Genomic DNA, 15,602 nt, shown 5'->3' on the forward strand with positions numbered 1-15,602 from the left:
CGCTGCTCCTGGAAACCCCCAGTGCCTGCAAAGCAGAAATGATGAGAACAGGAGCTTCCGTTTGTCCATCAGCTGCATTTCCCTGTCGGCATCTCCCAGAGCATTTTTTTTAAATCAGTTCCACCCCCCCCCCACCAAATTGTGCAGAACTCTTGGGGATCGCTTCCTTGGGAAACGGGTAGGGAGGGGACAGCGTGGTCGGGTAGCAAGTCCCACCCGGCCGGCTCCGTCAGGCCTGCTGTCCCCCACCCGCCAGTAATGAGGTTTCCCTTCTCTCCCTGGTGAGAAAAGCTGCAGCGGAGCTGGGTGTCTGCACGCAGCCTGGTTAGAGGGAAGATTACGTTAGAGGGTGGGATTTCGAGAGGTCGCCCCCCGCAAGGCCCGTGTGTGTGAGTGTGTGTGCACATGTGTACATAATGTATTCTTCATCACAGGATTATGTAGATGGCTGGTTGCACCTAACAGAGTCAGCTTGTTAGTCAAATGGCTCTTCCTTGGGCTCATCTGCCCTGGATCCAGAGCCTTCATTTCAAGCACCCTCACTAATCAGCTTGCCGGCCGGCTGCTGGACGGCCCAGTGCGTCATTTTAACTAGGATGCTTTGAATTGGGAAAATGAAGCGCCTTCTTGGAGTAATGTTTCTGGTGCTGTAAATTAGGCTGAATTGTCAGTCGCTGCCTGGCCCTTCTCCCTTAACAGCCCTGCCTTTTTTTCCGGGCCGCCTCTGGGATCCGTTGGCTTTGCCACCAACGGGACGGCCACCTTCTCTTGCCTCTTCCCAGAGGTGCCATCCAGAAACTGGACACTCGTCCCCTCTCCCTGTCAGAACCCGAGGACCACCTTCTTCCAGAAGCGAAAAGTCTTCTCCAGAGGGATGGGTGGACGGAGGGGGAGCCAAGATTTCGGCCAAGACGCTTTGTTGACACTTGCGAACCTTGTCCCCTCTTGGGAGTCTGGGGCGGCTGCTGGGCCTGGCATCCTGCTCCAAAGATCCGCACCCAGAGCTGGTTTCCATGCCTGAGCCGGAAGTAAGGGCAGTGAAACTGCAGAGGGGAGAACCACACGGAAACGAATGTCTCACAGCAGGATCCTGCCAAACGGACCTCACCATCGTTTGGCAGATGAGAGTTGGAGGGGGAAACCTTTTTCTTTGTTTCAGGGGGAGGGGAAATTGATCAATTGTAGACCCCAAATTCACCGGGTGATTGATGCCAGCCGGCTCCCCTTCGCCCCACAGCCTGGGGTCCAGCTCCAAAGCCCCCAGGAGAGCCCGCTGCCACTGCCCCCGGGGGTCCTCCTGGACCTGAAAGTTTAATTAAACGACTCCTCCATCGACTCCCCGGCGATGCTACGTGAGGTCCCAAGTCAGTCACAGTTGAATGCTCACCTCGTACAGCAGAGGGGCTGCGGTGCTCAGGGGCGATTTGGTGAAAGAGGACCCAGAAATCCAGAGGCGCGGTTCTCGGGTTCTGTTTCCCAGGATTGAGGATGGCAGGGCTGGTGTCCGTGGAGTCGCTGCCTTTGCGCCAGTTTGGTGAGGGCGGGGGGTTCTGCTCAGGCTATCTCGTCACATTCCCAGAGCAGCCCTGGAGGAAAGTGGGGTTGTCCCATTTTGCAGATGAGGAAAACAAAGGCCCAGAGCAGGCAGGACCTGGAACCCCACGCAGCAAGCGTCAGGCAGCGTGGTGGACGCTCTGATTTTGTCTCACGGAAGCAGTGCCCCCGGATGCTAGCCGCTGGGCTGGCTCTCTCTCTCTCTTTTTTTTTTTTTTTGGTTTTCAAAATTGGACCTCTGACCTTCCCAGAGCCGGCCACGTGAGCCAGGGGACCATCCAGCCATCTCAAATGTCCTCCATCCAGCTCCACGGCGTGTTTACCCAACCTCCTGCGCTTCAGGAAGAGACGATGGTTGATTTTTCTCTTCATATACGTTTCCTTTCGAAGCAGGCATTTGCCATGTCAGCGCCGTGCTTAAGTCTGGAAAGGCTTCGTTCTTCAAGGATTCACAGTCACCCTCCTTGAGCTAAACGTGTGTGCAGGGAGCCAAGCGCGGCGGTAACCCGGAAAGTCTCATGGCCGCCAGCGGCGACGCACTTACAGAATCAGCCGACCCCAGCACCCCTTGCTGTTCGATGCGCGTGCCTGGGCCTTAGGGCAGTGCTTCCTGCGGGTCCCAAGCCCCCGGGGTCTCCCCCGTGCCGTGCCGATGACCGCAGTGCGATGCAAATCCACCCACATCCGGCAAAGGATGCAGGCTTCCGGGCAGGGCAGGTCGTGGGGCTGAGGTTCAAATTCAGCTTGAAACATAGCGAATCGGAGGAAGCAACAACCGAAGAAAAGCGGGGAGGACCATGGCAGCAGTTAACACGTACAAGGGGGCTCGGCTCTGCGAAGCAGAATGACTGGAACACCGAAGAATTAAGAGACACCCTCGGGGCACATCCTGAGAGCCCCGTCACTTTGAGAAGATGATCTCCTTGTTCAGGGCTTGGCGAAGGTTTTCTGGAACGGGCTTGACAGTAAACATGTAAAGTTTTGCAGGGACATAGTCTGTCACATGCTCTCTTCCCTTTTTTTTTAAAGCCTTGACAAATGTAAAAGCCATCTCTCAGTGGGGCGGGCGTAGGTCAAGTGGTAGAGCGCGTGCCTAGCATGCATGAGGTCCTGGGTGCAGTCCCCAGTGCCTCTGGTGAAAACCCAGATAAATCAATAAACTGCATTACCTCCCTCCTGCCAAAAAAAAAAAAAAACTTAAAAAAGAATTTAAAAATCACTCTCAGCTCATGAGTCCGTATAAAAACCGACCACGGGCAGGATTGGGCCCCTGAATCTTGCTGATGGATGAGTCCATAAAAGTCTAATGTGCCGAGAAAGTTATCTGCCAGGCTCTCTTAGACACCTCCCCGCTGCCCAGCAAAAATGTGAATTAATTGGTCAAATTAATAAAGAGTGAATTCTGCACGGCGGGCGCGGTTGCGCTGCCTGCCCCACCCAGCACTGACGGCGGGTCGGCCCACCGGGGGCGTCCCTGGTCGCCGAATTCGCTCGAAGCCGCTTTCTTCAGAGAAAACACGAAGCTCTCCGTCTGCCGTCAGCTCCTCGCCCCCCAAGTCCTAACGTTTCTGTTTCAGGCGATCCGTGTCCGCATGCTTGCTGCCTTTTTTCGTTTTGTTTTGTTTTCTCTGCCTGCCCCGCTGCCACCAATAGAGAACAGAGGGTCCCAGGAGGCAGGGCTGGCTCTTGCCCGTCTGGTCGCCTCGTCCCAGGCCCTCGCGGTTACGCTTAGCAGCTGCCCTTCTGTCAACAAAGGCTTTGCATCCAGCCCTGACTGCGATTCACGCACACCGTCGGATTGCATCTTCACGACAACCTTAATGATGCCCAGGTTCACGGCCCCGAGGAAACTGAGGCTTGGGGAATTTCAGTAACAGCCAGGCAAGAGCAGAGGCAGGACGTAGGCAGTCCCGTCCCGTCCCCTGGGTCTTCAGCCGCCGAGCAGCAGGAGGCATCGTGTGGTCCGGCCCTGGAGGTCCGCGTCCAAAGCCGGCTAGACGGCCTCCAGGCTGTGCACCCTGGACAAGGCACTTAACCAGCTCGGGGCCTCAGTTTCTCCATCCAGAGACTGGGCATGATAAAACCACCTGCTTCGTGGGTTCGTGGTAGACGTGAAAGGGGTCAGCCACACCTCGGATGTAGGAAGCGCTCCCCACGTGTGACCTGATTGTTATCGCTGTAGTTGTTGCATACATTGAGAGGGGTTGTTTTCTGCTCTCTGGGACCTTTTAGATTAAGCCCACCTTATCCCCAGACCCTCATGAGATTGGCACCCCCAGCGTTGGTTTAGAAGACCAGCCATCTGGTCTTTGAGCTGCAGGTGCATTTTCTCTTGGTCCTGTTTCCCGGACGAGTAAACTGAGGGTGGGCAGAACTGGTTGGTCTAGCTGAGGTCACAACGCAGCCAAGAGGCAGAGCCAGGTCTGAGTCCAGCCGCGGCCTCTCCGTGGCACCAGCCCGGCTCCCACACACTTTTCCTTCTCTTTTTAAACTGAGGTGTAATTCACAGGCCATAAAACACACCATTTTGGGGGATGAACTGTAGGGTATTTGTTTATTTGTATATGTATTATTTATTTCCTAAATTTTTTACTTTTTCTATTTTTCTATTGAGATAGAGTTGATGTACAATATTATGTAACTTTCAGGTGAACAACATAGCGAGTCACAATTTTTGAAGGTTATACTCCATGTATAGTTATTATAAAATATTGGCTGTATTTTCCGTGATGTACAGTCTGTCCTTGTGGCTTGTTTATTTCAGACATAGTAGTTTGTACCCCTTCCTCCCCCACCCCTCTCTTGACTCCCGCTTCCCTCTCCCCACTGGGAACCACTGCTGTGTTCTCTTTATCTGTGAGTCTGCCGCTGTTTTGTTATATTCATTTATTTGTTTCATTTTTTTTTAGCGTCTCCATACAAGTGATAGCATACAGTATTTGTCTTTCTCTGTCTGACCTATTTCACTTAGGATGATACCCTCTAGGTCCATCCACATTGTTGCAATGGCAGGATTTCATCCATTTTTGAGACCGAGTAATATTCCATTATATATATAATACACACCACGTCTTCTTTATCTGTTCACCTGTGGATGGACACTCAGGTGGCTTCCATGTCTTGGCTGTTGTGAATGATGCTGCTGTGAACACTGGGGTGCATGCATCTTTTCAAATTAGAGTTTTCTTTCTTTTTTTTTTTTGGATACACACCCAGGAGTGGAATAAAATGCACCATTTTAAAGTCTTTAATTGAGTAGTTTTTAGTACATAACAAGGCTATGCAACCATCACCACTGTCTAATTCCAGAACATTCTCATCACCCTAAAAATAAAACTCACACCCTCCAAGCAGTCACTCGGCACTCCCTCTGCCCCCCTGCCCCGCCAGCCCCTGGCAACCCTCCGTCTGCTGACCACTTCTTCTGATTGGCCTGTTCTGGACACTTTATATAAATGGAATCGTACAATGTGTGCCTTGCTGTGCCTGGGTTCTCTCACTCAGCATCTGGTTTCAGGGTTCATCCATGCAGTCGCCTGAATCATCATGCCATTCCTTCTTTGTGACCAAATAATGTTCCACTGTGTGGGTGTAACCCATTTCTGTGCTCGTTTCTCTCCCTGAGAAGCCCCCAGGGAGTCCGTAGTGGGGATGTGACACCCCCTTCTGGGTAAGTGGCCCATCCCCCAGCCGGTTGGACTTGTCTCCTCTTCGCAGTCAGTTCACCCCCCTCAGCCTTTGTAACACACCAGAAATAACTGTGTCCTCTATTTATTTAACAATTAAAAATCCAATTTGTGAGAAATAAAGGAAATGACCCAGCCAGTTAACACATCTGAGGGCAAATCAAACGTGTGTTTTCTCTGAAGCCTCGGGCTTCTTTCAATATAGCAATGACAGTGATTTAAAGTACCTGGCTGTGTCGATTCTTTTCAGAATCAGAGAGCAGTTCCTGGTTCATGATGGAAGAGGGCAGAGGGAGGAAAAAAAAACAGCCAAAGCAGAGAACAAACATTTAATAACACGAAGCGTCCAAATGACAGTTGTGCTCAGTCGTCCTCTGCGAGGCTCTGAAATGGTGTTGGTGGGCGAGACCTGATGTCAGCAGGAGGCGACGGGAGTTGTGCACCCACGTGTTTTCAGAGGGAGGGCTCCCTACTGTGACTTGAGCGTCTCGTAGCTCAGGGGGCCCGGGAGGGAGGGCAACCTGCAGCCCAGCCTGGGCTCTGGAGCCGGGCTACACGGCAGCTAAAGGCAGGTGCACCTGCTCCCGGCCTGCCCTGCACAACATGAGCTCTTCTGGGTCCGACTGGGGTTTCAGGAAACACGCAGTTGTATGCATTTCTGGAGATGGTGTGGAGAAAAGCGGACCCTCTTACACTGCTGGTGGGAGTCATTTGGTGCAGCCGCTGTGGAGAACAGTATGGAGTTTCCTTAAAAACTAAAAATAGAGTTACCATGTGATCCAGCAGTCCCATTCCTGGGCGTGTATCCAGAGAAAACTCCAATTTGAAAAGACACCTGCACCTCAGTGTTCACAGCAGCACTATTACAATAGCCAAGACATGGAAGAAACCTAAATGTCCATCAACAGATGACTGGATAAAGAGGCTGTGGTGTACATACATATATAATGGAATACTACTCAGTCATAAAAAAGAATGTAATAACACCATTTGCAGCAACATGGATGGATCTGGAGATGATCATACTAAGTGAAGAGAGTCAAAGACAAATATCATATGATGTCACTTATATGTGGAATCTAAGAAGTGACACCAATGAACTCATTTACAAAACAAAAACAGACTCACAAACATAGAAAACAAACATGGTTATCAAAGGGGAATAGGTGGGGGGAGGAATAAATCAGGAGTTGGGATTTTCAGTTACCAGCTAGTGTGTATGAAACAGATAAACAACCAGGTCCTACTGTATAGCACAGGGAACTCTATTCAATAGCTTGTAGTGACCTATAAGGGAAGAGAATATGAGAAGGAACGTATGTGTGTGTAACTGAGTCACCTTGCTGTACACCAGAAACCAACGCAACATTGCAAATCAACTAGACTTCAATAAAGGTTTTAAAGACACACTGTTATTAACTGTGGGCACCATGCTGTGCATTGTCTGCAGAACGTATCCATCTTACAAATGAACAGCTGCGCCCTCTCACCTGCATGTCCCTTTGTCCCCCAGTCCCCGCCCTGACTAGCACCGGTCTTCTCTCTGCTTCTCTGATTTCAACTCTTGTCTCTAGATCCCACCTGTAAGTGAGACCCCACAGGAGCTGCCTGTGTCTGGCTTATTTCATTTGGCATAATGTCCTTCAATTTCATTCATGTTGTCCCAGAATGGCAAGGTCTTCTTTTTTTTTTAAATGCTGAATAATATTCCGTTGTATATATATTATGTATGTATACATCACATGATCTTTGTCCGTTCCTCTTGCCGACAGACACAGGTTGTTTCCATGTCTCGCCTACTGCAGGTTATAGTGCAGTGAACACGGGGGTGCAGGTGTCTCTTCAAGACAGTGATTTCTCCTTCTGAGGATGTGTTCCCAGAAGTGAGATTGCCGGATCATGCGGTGGTTCTACTTTTTAACTTTTTGAGGTGCCTGCCTACTGGCTTCCACGGTGGCTTCACCAGTGCACATCCCCACCAGCAGCGCACAAGGGGTCCCCATCCCCCACATCCTCGCCAAGACGTCCTCCTTGACTTTCCGATCGGGTCCACCCGAACAGGTGTGAGGCGATGTCTCTGTGGTTCTGACTTGTATCCCCCTGATGACTAGTGATGCTGACCATCGTTCCCTGTACCTATGGACCATGTGGATGGATGTCTTCTTCGGAAAAATGTCTATTCAGATGCTTTGCCCGTTTTTTAAATTGGGCTGTTACAGGGTTTTGTGTGTTTGTTGCTGTTGGGTCGTATGAGGGAAGGGCACAGATTTGAGACGTGGAGAAGACAAGCCTGTAGCTGGGGGCCTACTCTACAGAAATAACAAACCAATTAACGAAGTCTAACAGGAGAAGAGAAGCAAGAGGTGGAGAGACGTGGAAATTAATTGCAGCGCGTTTTGAGAACCAGGTTCTAGCGCTGCCCGAAGCTAGAATCGCCCCCTGGATACTTGAGTTATACAAGGCAGGGAGTCCCCCTGTAGCTGAGACTGACTTGGGCTGGATTTCTGCCACCAGATGAAGTCCCGACAAACACGATGCTGTGGTTGAGCGCTTGCTCGTGTCCCGCCATGCACCCCGCCCTGCCATCCACCTGTGTGCGCGTGGACTTGTCGCTCTGGTTCTCTGCGCTGTAGCCCAGTGGCGGGAACGTGCCGGATGCACAGCAAGGGTTTTTCAAGCGGCCGTGAGGTCTGCATGGACGGCTGGGATTGGACAGCTGGAAGGAGTGAGAGAAGATACGGTCCAACCCCTTACTCTGTAAAATGAAGAAACAAAGATCCCCAAAGATGAAGAGATGGCATCCAGGTTACACAGAAAGTTAACGGTGAAACTCAGAGGAGAACCTGGGAAGCCAGACTTCCACTGCCCACCATGTGACACACGCTCACCAGGGCTATTGATCAGGAAGGGGGTTCTTTTATTTTATTGAGTTATAGTCATTTTACAATGTTGTGTCAATTTTCAGTGGAGGGCACAATTTTTCAGTTATACCTGAACATACATGTATTCACTGTCATATTGTTTTTCACCGTGAGCTACCACAAGATCTTGTATACATTTCCCTGTGCTGTACAGGATAAACTTATTTACCTATTTCTATACATACCAGTCAGTATCTACAAATCTCAACCCCCAACTCTGTTCCTCCCCTCCCCCTCCTGCCTGGCAACCACGAGTTTGTATTCTACATCTGTGAGTCTGTTTCTGGTTTGAATTTATGTTCATTTGTTTTTTTCTTTTCTTTTTTAGAGTCCACATATGAGCAATCGCATATGGTATTTTGCTAGGAAAGGAATTCTTAAACACGGGGACCTTTGTCCCTCTGCTTAGCTGGGTTATCCGGAAGACCAATGCCTTCCTCCTCCACTGGGCGTTTCTATGGCATTAATTTCTGCTCTTGAAATTGATCCTGGTCATTGAAAAATACCTGATGTCCCACCAGTCTTAATCTTGATGTAATTCAGTTTAGGGATAGGAAGTGTTAGAGGAGGGTGTGTGTGTGTGTGTGCATGTGTGTGTGCATGCATGCACACGCGCGCGTGTGTGTGTGAAACACTGCAGCAACCATTAGAAAGCTAATCACAATTAATCCCCGAGGGAGGTTGCTGCTTTAATGAAGCCGTTAGCCAAAGACCATTCTGAGAAGGAAAATGTAAGACTGAACTCCGAGCGCATTACCTGTAATGAACCTGAAAATGGACTTGGGAATTTCTGCGGTATTCTTAGCATCTGTAATAACCAGCGTGCGAGCTGGCCGGACTGCAGCTCCGGCTCCAGGAATCCTGTGAACCCAAGAGGAGACGTGGCAGAGGGTTATTTAACGGCTGGCTGATGGGCACCAACATCAGAGGGAGGCTGGGACTCTCTGGATGACTGATGACTCTTTCAGCTGCGCTCTTGTTTAATGCAGAAGGTCATTTCTGTGTCAACTGCTTCCCCGGAGGAAGAACTGAGAAAATCTCTTGCCTTGCATCTCTTGCTTTAAAGTGGAGCCACGTTTCTGGAGAGGGACTTGGGGGAGAGATTGACCCAAAGGTAAAAGGTGCCGATGGGTGTCCCAAAGCCACAGGCCCTCCTTCATCTTCATTCGACCGTACAGAAAAGACTTACAGAAATGCAAGCAGGGGGTGCCTACAGACTCAAAAGAGAAGGCGTTTTCGTCATCACTTTGCAAATCGCAACGTGCATGAGAGATGCGATGCCAAGTCGTCTTGCGGGAAGTCAACGCAGACAGGATAAACCACAGTCCCCGGAGTTGTGACGGGATGGGCCACCACGGAGCCGCACAGAACGAAGCCCGGTGGTCTGGTGCCCGGTGCCAAGGTGTAGTGACCATGGGCATGTGGGGGTAAAAATCACCCGACTCATTGGTCCTGTGGGGAGTGTCTCTCATTGCTTGTCTGATGGGACGTCATCCATTCTGTCTTCTTCTGATAACACGGTTCTGATTTTTTTTCAACACTACCTTTTCCCAGTTGGAATCAGTCTTGGTAGGCATGTCAGTCAAGGTGGCCCCATCCTCTCTGGGGTAAAGAGTAGGGTACCGTGATGAAACCAATGAGACTCTCTCTCCAGAAAATTTAAATCTTAAGCAGAGTCACTTAAGGATGGAGACGGTTGAAGCCACTCACTCCACTTCACCCTAGAGAGGCTGCCCGGCCTTTCCAGAAGCTTCTTCAGCTTTTCCTTTGATCCCATGGGAAGCCCAGGACGGTAACCCTGTAAGAATCTGTGTGAATTTCTCGTTGCTGCTGTGGCAAGTGAATGTGGATGCACTATAATGTGCTTCTGGAAGTCAGGAGTCAGAAATGATTCTTCTGGGGCTACAGTGAAGGTGTCCACGTGGCTGTCTTCCTGCTGGAGGCTCTGGGGGTGAGTCTGTTCCTTTTCCAGCCTTTTGAGGCCGCCCACATCTCCTGGGTCGTGACCACATCACTCTGATCTCTGCCTCCATCACCACATCTCCTTCTCTTCATCCAACCCCCATGGATACCTTTTATAAGAAGTCTTGTGGTTGACTCAGAATTAAAGATTGGAAGCTCAGGGCTCCCAGACAAAAGGATGCCAAAGCTGAGGCCCGCAGAGTGAGCAGGGGTGAGCCAACTGAAGAAGGGAGAAGGACTGTGTGGTACTTCCAGTGGATTGTGCAGAGATCAGGACGGTCGAAACCAAAATGGCAGACCAAGGCGAGGAAGGAGGTGAGCATCGAGGCTGGAGAGGAAAGTAGGAGAGGCATCAGTAAGGGCATGATCGGCTGCAGGGGATTTAGAATGTTACCCTAAATGGAATCCGTAGCCGTTAAATGTTTGTAATCAAGGGACAGACACCGTCTGCAGGGCTGGGGTTTTGAGAACAGGTCATCATCATCTCAAATGCTGCAAAACACGCATCGAATCAGATGAGGACTAAGATTTACAAGGAGATCATTGGTGACCTTGGTGAGAGCAGTTTACAAAGGAGGGTGGAGACGGAAGCCAGGAGACGTTGGGTCATGATATGAATTAGAAACGAGGAAATGGTTACAGCTCTTCAGTAGAGTAGATATTTCATGTGGGCGGGGAATTTTACCAGCTGTGTTCTTTGTTGAACCTCTAGTCCTCAAAGCAAAACCTTGCATGTAGTTGGCCCTTAGCAAGTATGTGCTGAGCCATGAATCAACTATTGAAAAAAAAAAAAACTCTATGGTTACGTTGGGTTCACCCCAGGTAATCCAGGAGAATCTCTCCATCGCAGGATCCTTCCCTTAACCACAAGAGCAAAGTCCCTTTTATCACGTCAGGTGAAAGATGCCCTGGAGGGTCTGGAGATGAGAACTTGGGCATCTTAATGGGGAGGTGCCGTGTTCCACCTCCCACCGCCCCTTCCTGCTTAAACGCGCCACAGTCCATTTCTCTTGCTTACAACCAAAACTTAACTGTGTGCAACTTTTGTGTGATCTCTGCAATAGAGAAAAAGAATAAATATTTTTTGATTTTGAAAACTAGGAAGACAATCATAAATAAACTGAAAGTCAGTTGTGGGATGTTCTTGGGAAATGGTGAAGGAATGATCCTTTAGCCCAGGCTCCTAAGGTAAGTGCTGGTGTGTCTTGCCTGAACAAGGACAGCTTGGCGCATGCCTTTGAAGTCTTCCCGAGTGTCTGAGAGAACCGAACAGCTCCCCTGACCCAGCTGTGTCTGGCTCTTCCGGCAGGACACTGAGATTCTGAACACCGCCATCCTCACAGGGAAGGCTGTCGCCATGCCCGTCAAGGTGGTCTCCGTGGAGGAGAACGGCGCCGTGACGGATATCTCGGAGTCCGTGGAATGCAAGTCCACGGACGAGGATGTCATCAAAGTAAGTGATTCCTATTCGCCATCTGGACTGAACTGAGGGAAAGCCCATCCAACTAAGAAAGTTTAGCCTGGTGAAATAAGAGGTTCTATGGGTTGGTTTATAGACACAACACCTCTGGTGGATTTCCCCAGACTTTGCCATTTCCATCTCTTAATTTAATGGCACACCAACCTAGTTTTCGTCCAGCGTGCACTGGACCATGCGTCAAACCCCAAATACCTGCAGTAACCCAGCAGGGGATTTAGGTGGGTGGACTGGTAAATCGGAGGACACCAACAGTCAACTCCTGCCAGGTGCGGCCGCGTGCAACCATGAGTTCAGGAATCCTGTGTCTTCAAGACATGCTGTAAATTCACATCTTATGTAAAAGTCACCTTATTTTTCAGTGTTGGCAACCAAACACAATTAAAAAAAAAACTGCAGTGGGCAAAAAATAAAATGCAGAATCCACCTGCAGCATGGGTCTGGTCCACGGGGCAGCCATTGAAAACACTATTTTATCTATTGGGCAAATTATGAACCTTGGGCCAAATTCAGCCCGCCACCTGCTTTGTACATAAAGTTCTGTTGGAACGTGAGCACTCAGATCTGTTTCCATGTTGTCTGTGGCTGCTGTTGACTGGTTTCCACAGAGACCATATGGCTTGTGAGTCTAAAATAGTCACCATTTGGCCCTTCCGAGGAAAACCGTGCCTAGGAAATCCTCGTTCTAGAGGCTATGTGTCTTGAGGGGAGGACCCTAATTCTTGGTCTTTCTCACCACCCACAATACTTGCTCAAAGAATAAGACAGTGAGGGTTCTTACAAGCCAGAAACAAAGCATTGGGCATTTCTCTATATTTCTTGAAAGCAGTAGACACATATGCAGAAAAAAACTTCAGTATCCCAAAGGAAACATCCAGATAATACTTTTTTCACCCCTCAAATCGAGTCTGACATAGAGCAAACAGAGACTATTCTCTGACGCTAAAAGCAACACGTTGAGTGGAGGAGAACCTTGCAGCCCACGGATGGGGAGGCTGGGGCGGGAAGCCCCGGCCCCGGCAGGGACAAGCGGCAGCCCCGCTTTGCCGAGACCGTCCGCCGCCCGTGGCGCCAGCAGCACACGGCGACGCTCCCGCGGCCAGCATTGCTCTGGCCACCTTCCAGTAGGAGGCAGTAAAGAGCCCGTGTTTTAAGGAAGACGTGCTTTGTTTCTCAGTCACCCAGAAGTGATGTAGGGGCTGATGGCCGCCCTGAGACCAGAGTGCTTTCCAGAAGACCCCAGAAGCCCGAGGGAGGGTGGGGCGGGCCGGGGAGCGGGGATAAAGTTCTAAACTGCTCTGTCCAATAGAAATACAATGTGAGCCATGTCTGGAACTTAACTTCTCTAGTGGTCATGTTCGAAACACATAAAAAGAAAACAAGTGAATCTGATTTCTAAAGTGCATGTGTTTAACCACTTGTATTAAAAATATTATTTCAGACGGAGGGTCTAGCTCAGTGGTAGAGCGCATGCCTAGCTTGCACGAGGTCCTGGGTTCCATCCCCAGGACCTCCGTTAATAAATAAACCCAATTACCTCCCCCTCAAAACAAACAAGCCAATAAGCAAACAAAAGAACAGCTCGAAAAAAGCCTGGGAAGATATTATCATTTCAATATGTAGACATATGAAAGTCATTCATAGGCCAGCTCACGTTGAGCGTACCAAGTCTTTCAAACCCAGTGTGTGTTTTACACTCAGAGCGCACCTCGGTCGCAGCCCCACTTCACGGGCTCCAGAGCCACACGTGGCTCGTGTCTGCGGTATCGGGCTGCAAGGCTCTAAGCCCTGAGGCAGGAGTGTGCAACCCCCGTGCTCTTAGTACCTTGTGCCGGATAGTTGGCTGTTGTGGGGGCGTCCTGGGCCTTGGGGGGCGTTTAGAAGCATCCCTGGCTCCACCCCATGTATGCCCGCAGCACTCCGAGCTGTGACCAACAGGAGTGTCTCCAGGCGTGACCGAATGTCCCCTCGGGGGCAGCGTCACCCCCATGGAGAGCCTGCTCTGAGGGATTTCCCCTCTGATTCTGGCTGGGAAGTAACTTTGGGGGGAGGGGGAGGGGGAGGCAGGAAGCAGTTGGTTTGGGTCTGGAGTCTCCCCTCCCCTCAGCCGTAGTCACATCCCAGGTCCTCTTGGATCACTGGCCTTTATTACTGGTCTGCAGTCTCCCTCTGAGGGCCAGGGCCCTTGATAGGGGTGACCCTCGGAAAGGACGCCCCAGCACTGATGACTCCCCTGGAGGAGTGGAGAGTCCGCCTGGTTCCCTGCCAGAGCCCAGAGGCGACTTCGCTCCCGTTGTGTGTGTAACTCTGCGTCGCTGCTCTTAAAACGGATTTGAGGTGGAGCCCATGATGGGTATTTCCAGGAAGGGAATCAGTTTCTTGAGGGAAAGAAATGTCTTCAGACTGAAAATGGCCCCCTGCAATGACTTCCGAGTCGACACCCCTGGCTGTTGGCACAACGGTGTGAAGTCTCGAGTCAGCAGAAGCCTGCCCAGTAAGGATGTCCGAGCGGGCGGGTTTGGCATTCGCAAACTCCATCCCTGGTACCCAGACTCAGCCTGCGGTTCGTGGACTGACGCGGTGAACGATGCTCCAAGAGCCAGCGTGGTGCAGCTGGGGATGCCGCAGACGGGAAGAAAGGAGAAGGAGCTGGCACATAATAAGTGCTTTTTTAATCCAGTTGACATTTATTGCCCACTCCACCTCAGACCCCACCCCAGCAGCAAATATGTCTCAGCGAATACAGAGGGATTAAAGTTATGCAAGCCCTATTTCCTACAATAAAATTAAATTCCAAGTAATCCACGACAGAAAGCTGGGATAGCCTTAAATATTTGAAACCTCACATAGCACAGCTCTAAGTAGCATATGAATCAAAGAAGACATTTTAAGAGAAATTGAAAATTATTTTTGAACTGAATGAAACTAAAAATGCAACGTATTAATATTTGTGGAATGTTCTGAAGGTATTTAATAGAAGATAATTTGCAACAGTAAGCCCTACCTTAAAAAGGAAGAGAGGTCTACCTTGAGAAATTAAAAACGGCAATAAAACAGAATATGAGCAGGGGAAGAAAATAGACGAATGATCAGAGTGGAAATTGAAGGAAAAAGAAAACCAAAAATAGACAAGTTAAATCATACCAAATGTTGGGTTTTTTGGGAGATTAATTAAATCCATAATCCAACAAGGATATAAGACATAATTAGAATGTCACGAATGGGAGACATGACATCACTACAAACTCTATCTATATTGAAAGTGTTTTAGGAGACTATGATGCAAGTTTTATTCAAATAAGTTTGACAACCTAGTTAGGCCCGCGAGGTCTGGGATTTGGACAGACCCGAGTCCTGTAAGGTACTCTGAGGCTCTGAGATCCCGCCCTACGTGCGGGTTAACAGATCAGCCTGTCGCAGTTTGCTGGCAGGAGACGCGAGACTCCTGGATCAGAGACCAAGGGCGAAGGGGCATCTCCATCTTCCTGCACCTAAGCTCCAGCTCCCACAGGGTCACACCGGGGGCCCAGCGACACCCGCCACGTGCAGCAGGCTGGGCTGCAGAGAAGGAGCCCCAGGCTAAGTAAGGGACGCTGAGCCTTTTATAACAGGCGATGTGGAGAACTGAATGTTTGTCTCCCCGCAATTCCTGTGCTGAAGCTCTGACCCCCCCCATGCGATGGTATGGGGGCGGGGCCTTTGGGGGGGTTAGGTTTCGATGACATCGTGAGGGTGATAGGGTTAGAGTTCTCAAAAGAGGGAGGGACAAGAGTTTGTCCTCTCTCCGCCATGTCAGGACACAGCAAAAAGGCGGCCATCTGAGAGCCAGGAAGGGGCTTTTACCAAAACCTGGCCATGCCGGCGCCTTGAACTCAGACTTCTCAGCCTCCAGCACCGTGAGAAAGAAGTGTTGTTTAAGCGCCCCCCCGCCAATCTGTGGTGTTTGGTTACAGCAGCCTGCGGTGACGAGGACAGGCAGAGAGCCTGCCTCCTCTTCTCCCG

General features: G+C 50.2%; 1 protein-coding gene across 2 annotated transcripts in view; it reads left to right on the forward strand.

The window, feature by feature from the left end:
- The window catches only part of TMEM132C (transmembrane protein 132C), a 307,474-nt gene that overhangs the window by 269,655 nt on the left and 22,217 nt on the right, over positions 1 to 15,602 (forward strand). For both annotated transcript variants that reach the window (XM_072953679.1, XM_072953680.1), the window contains one exon: positions 11,433 to 11,576. In XM_072953679.1, the coding sequence (XP_072809780.1) occupies positions 11,433 to 11,576 (144 nt within the window). The remainder of the gene's footprint in view (positions 1 to 11,432; positions 11,577 to 15,602) is intronic.

This window comes from Vicugna pacos, chromosome 32 (genome assembly GCF_048564905.1).
Source record: "Vicugna pacos chromosome 32, VicPac4, whole genome shotgun sequence".
NCBI lineage: Eukaryota > Metazoa > Chordata > Mammalia > Artiodactyla > Camelidae > Vicugna > Vicugna pacos.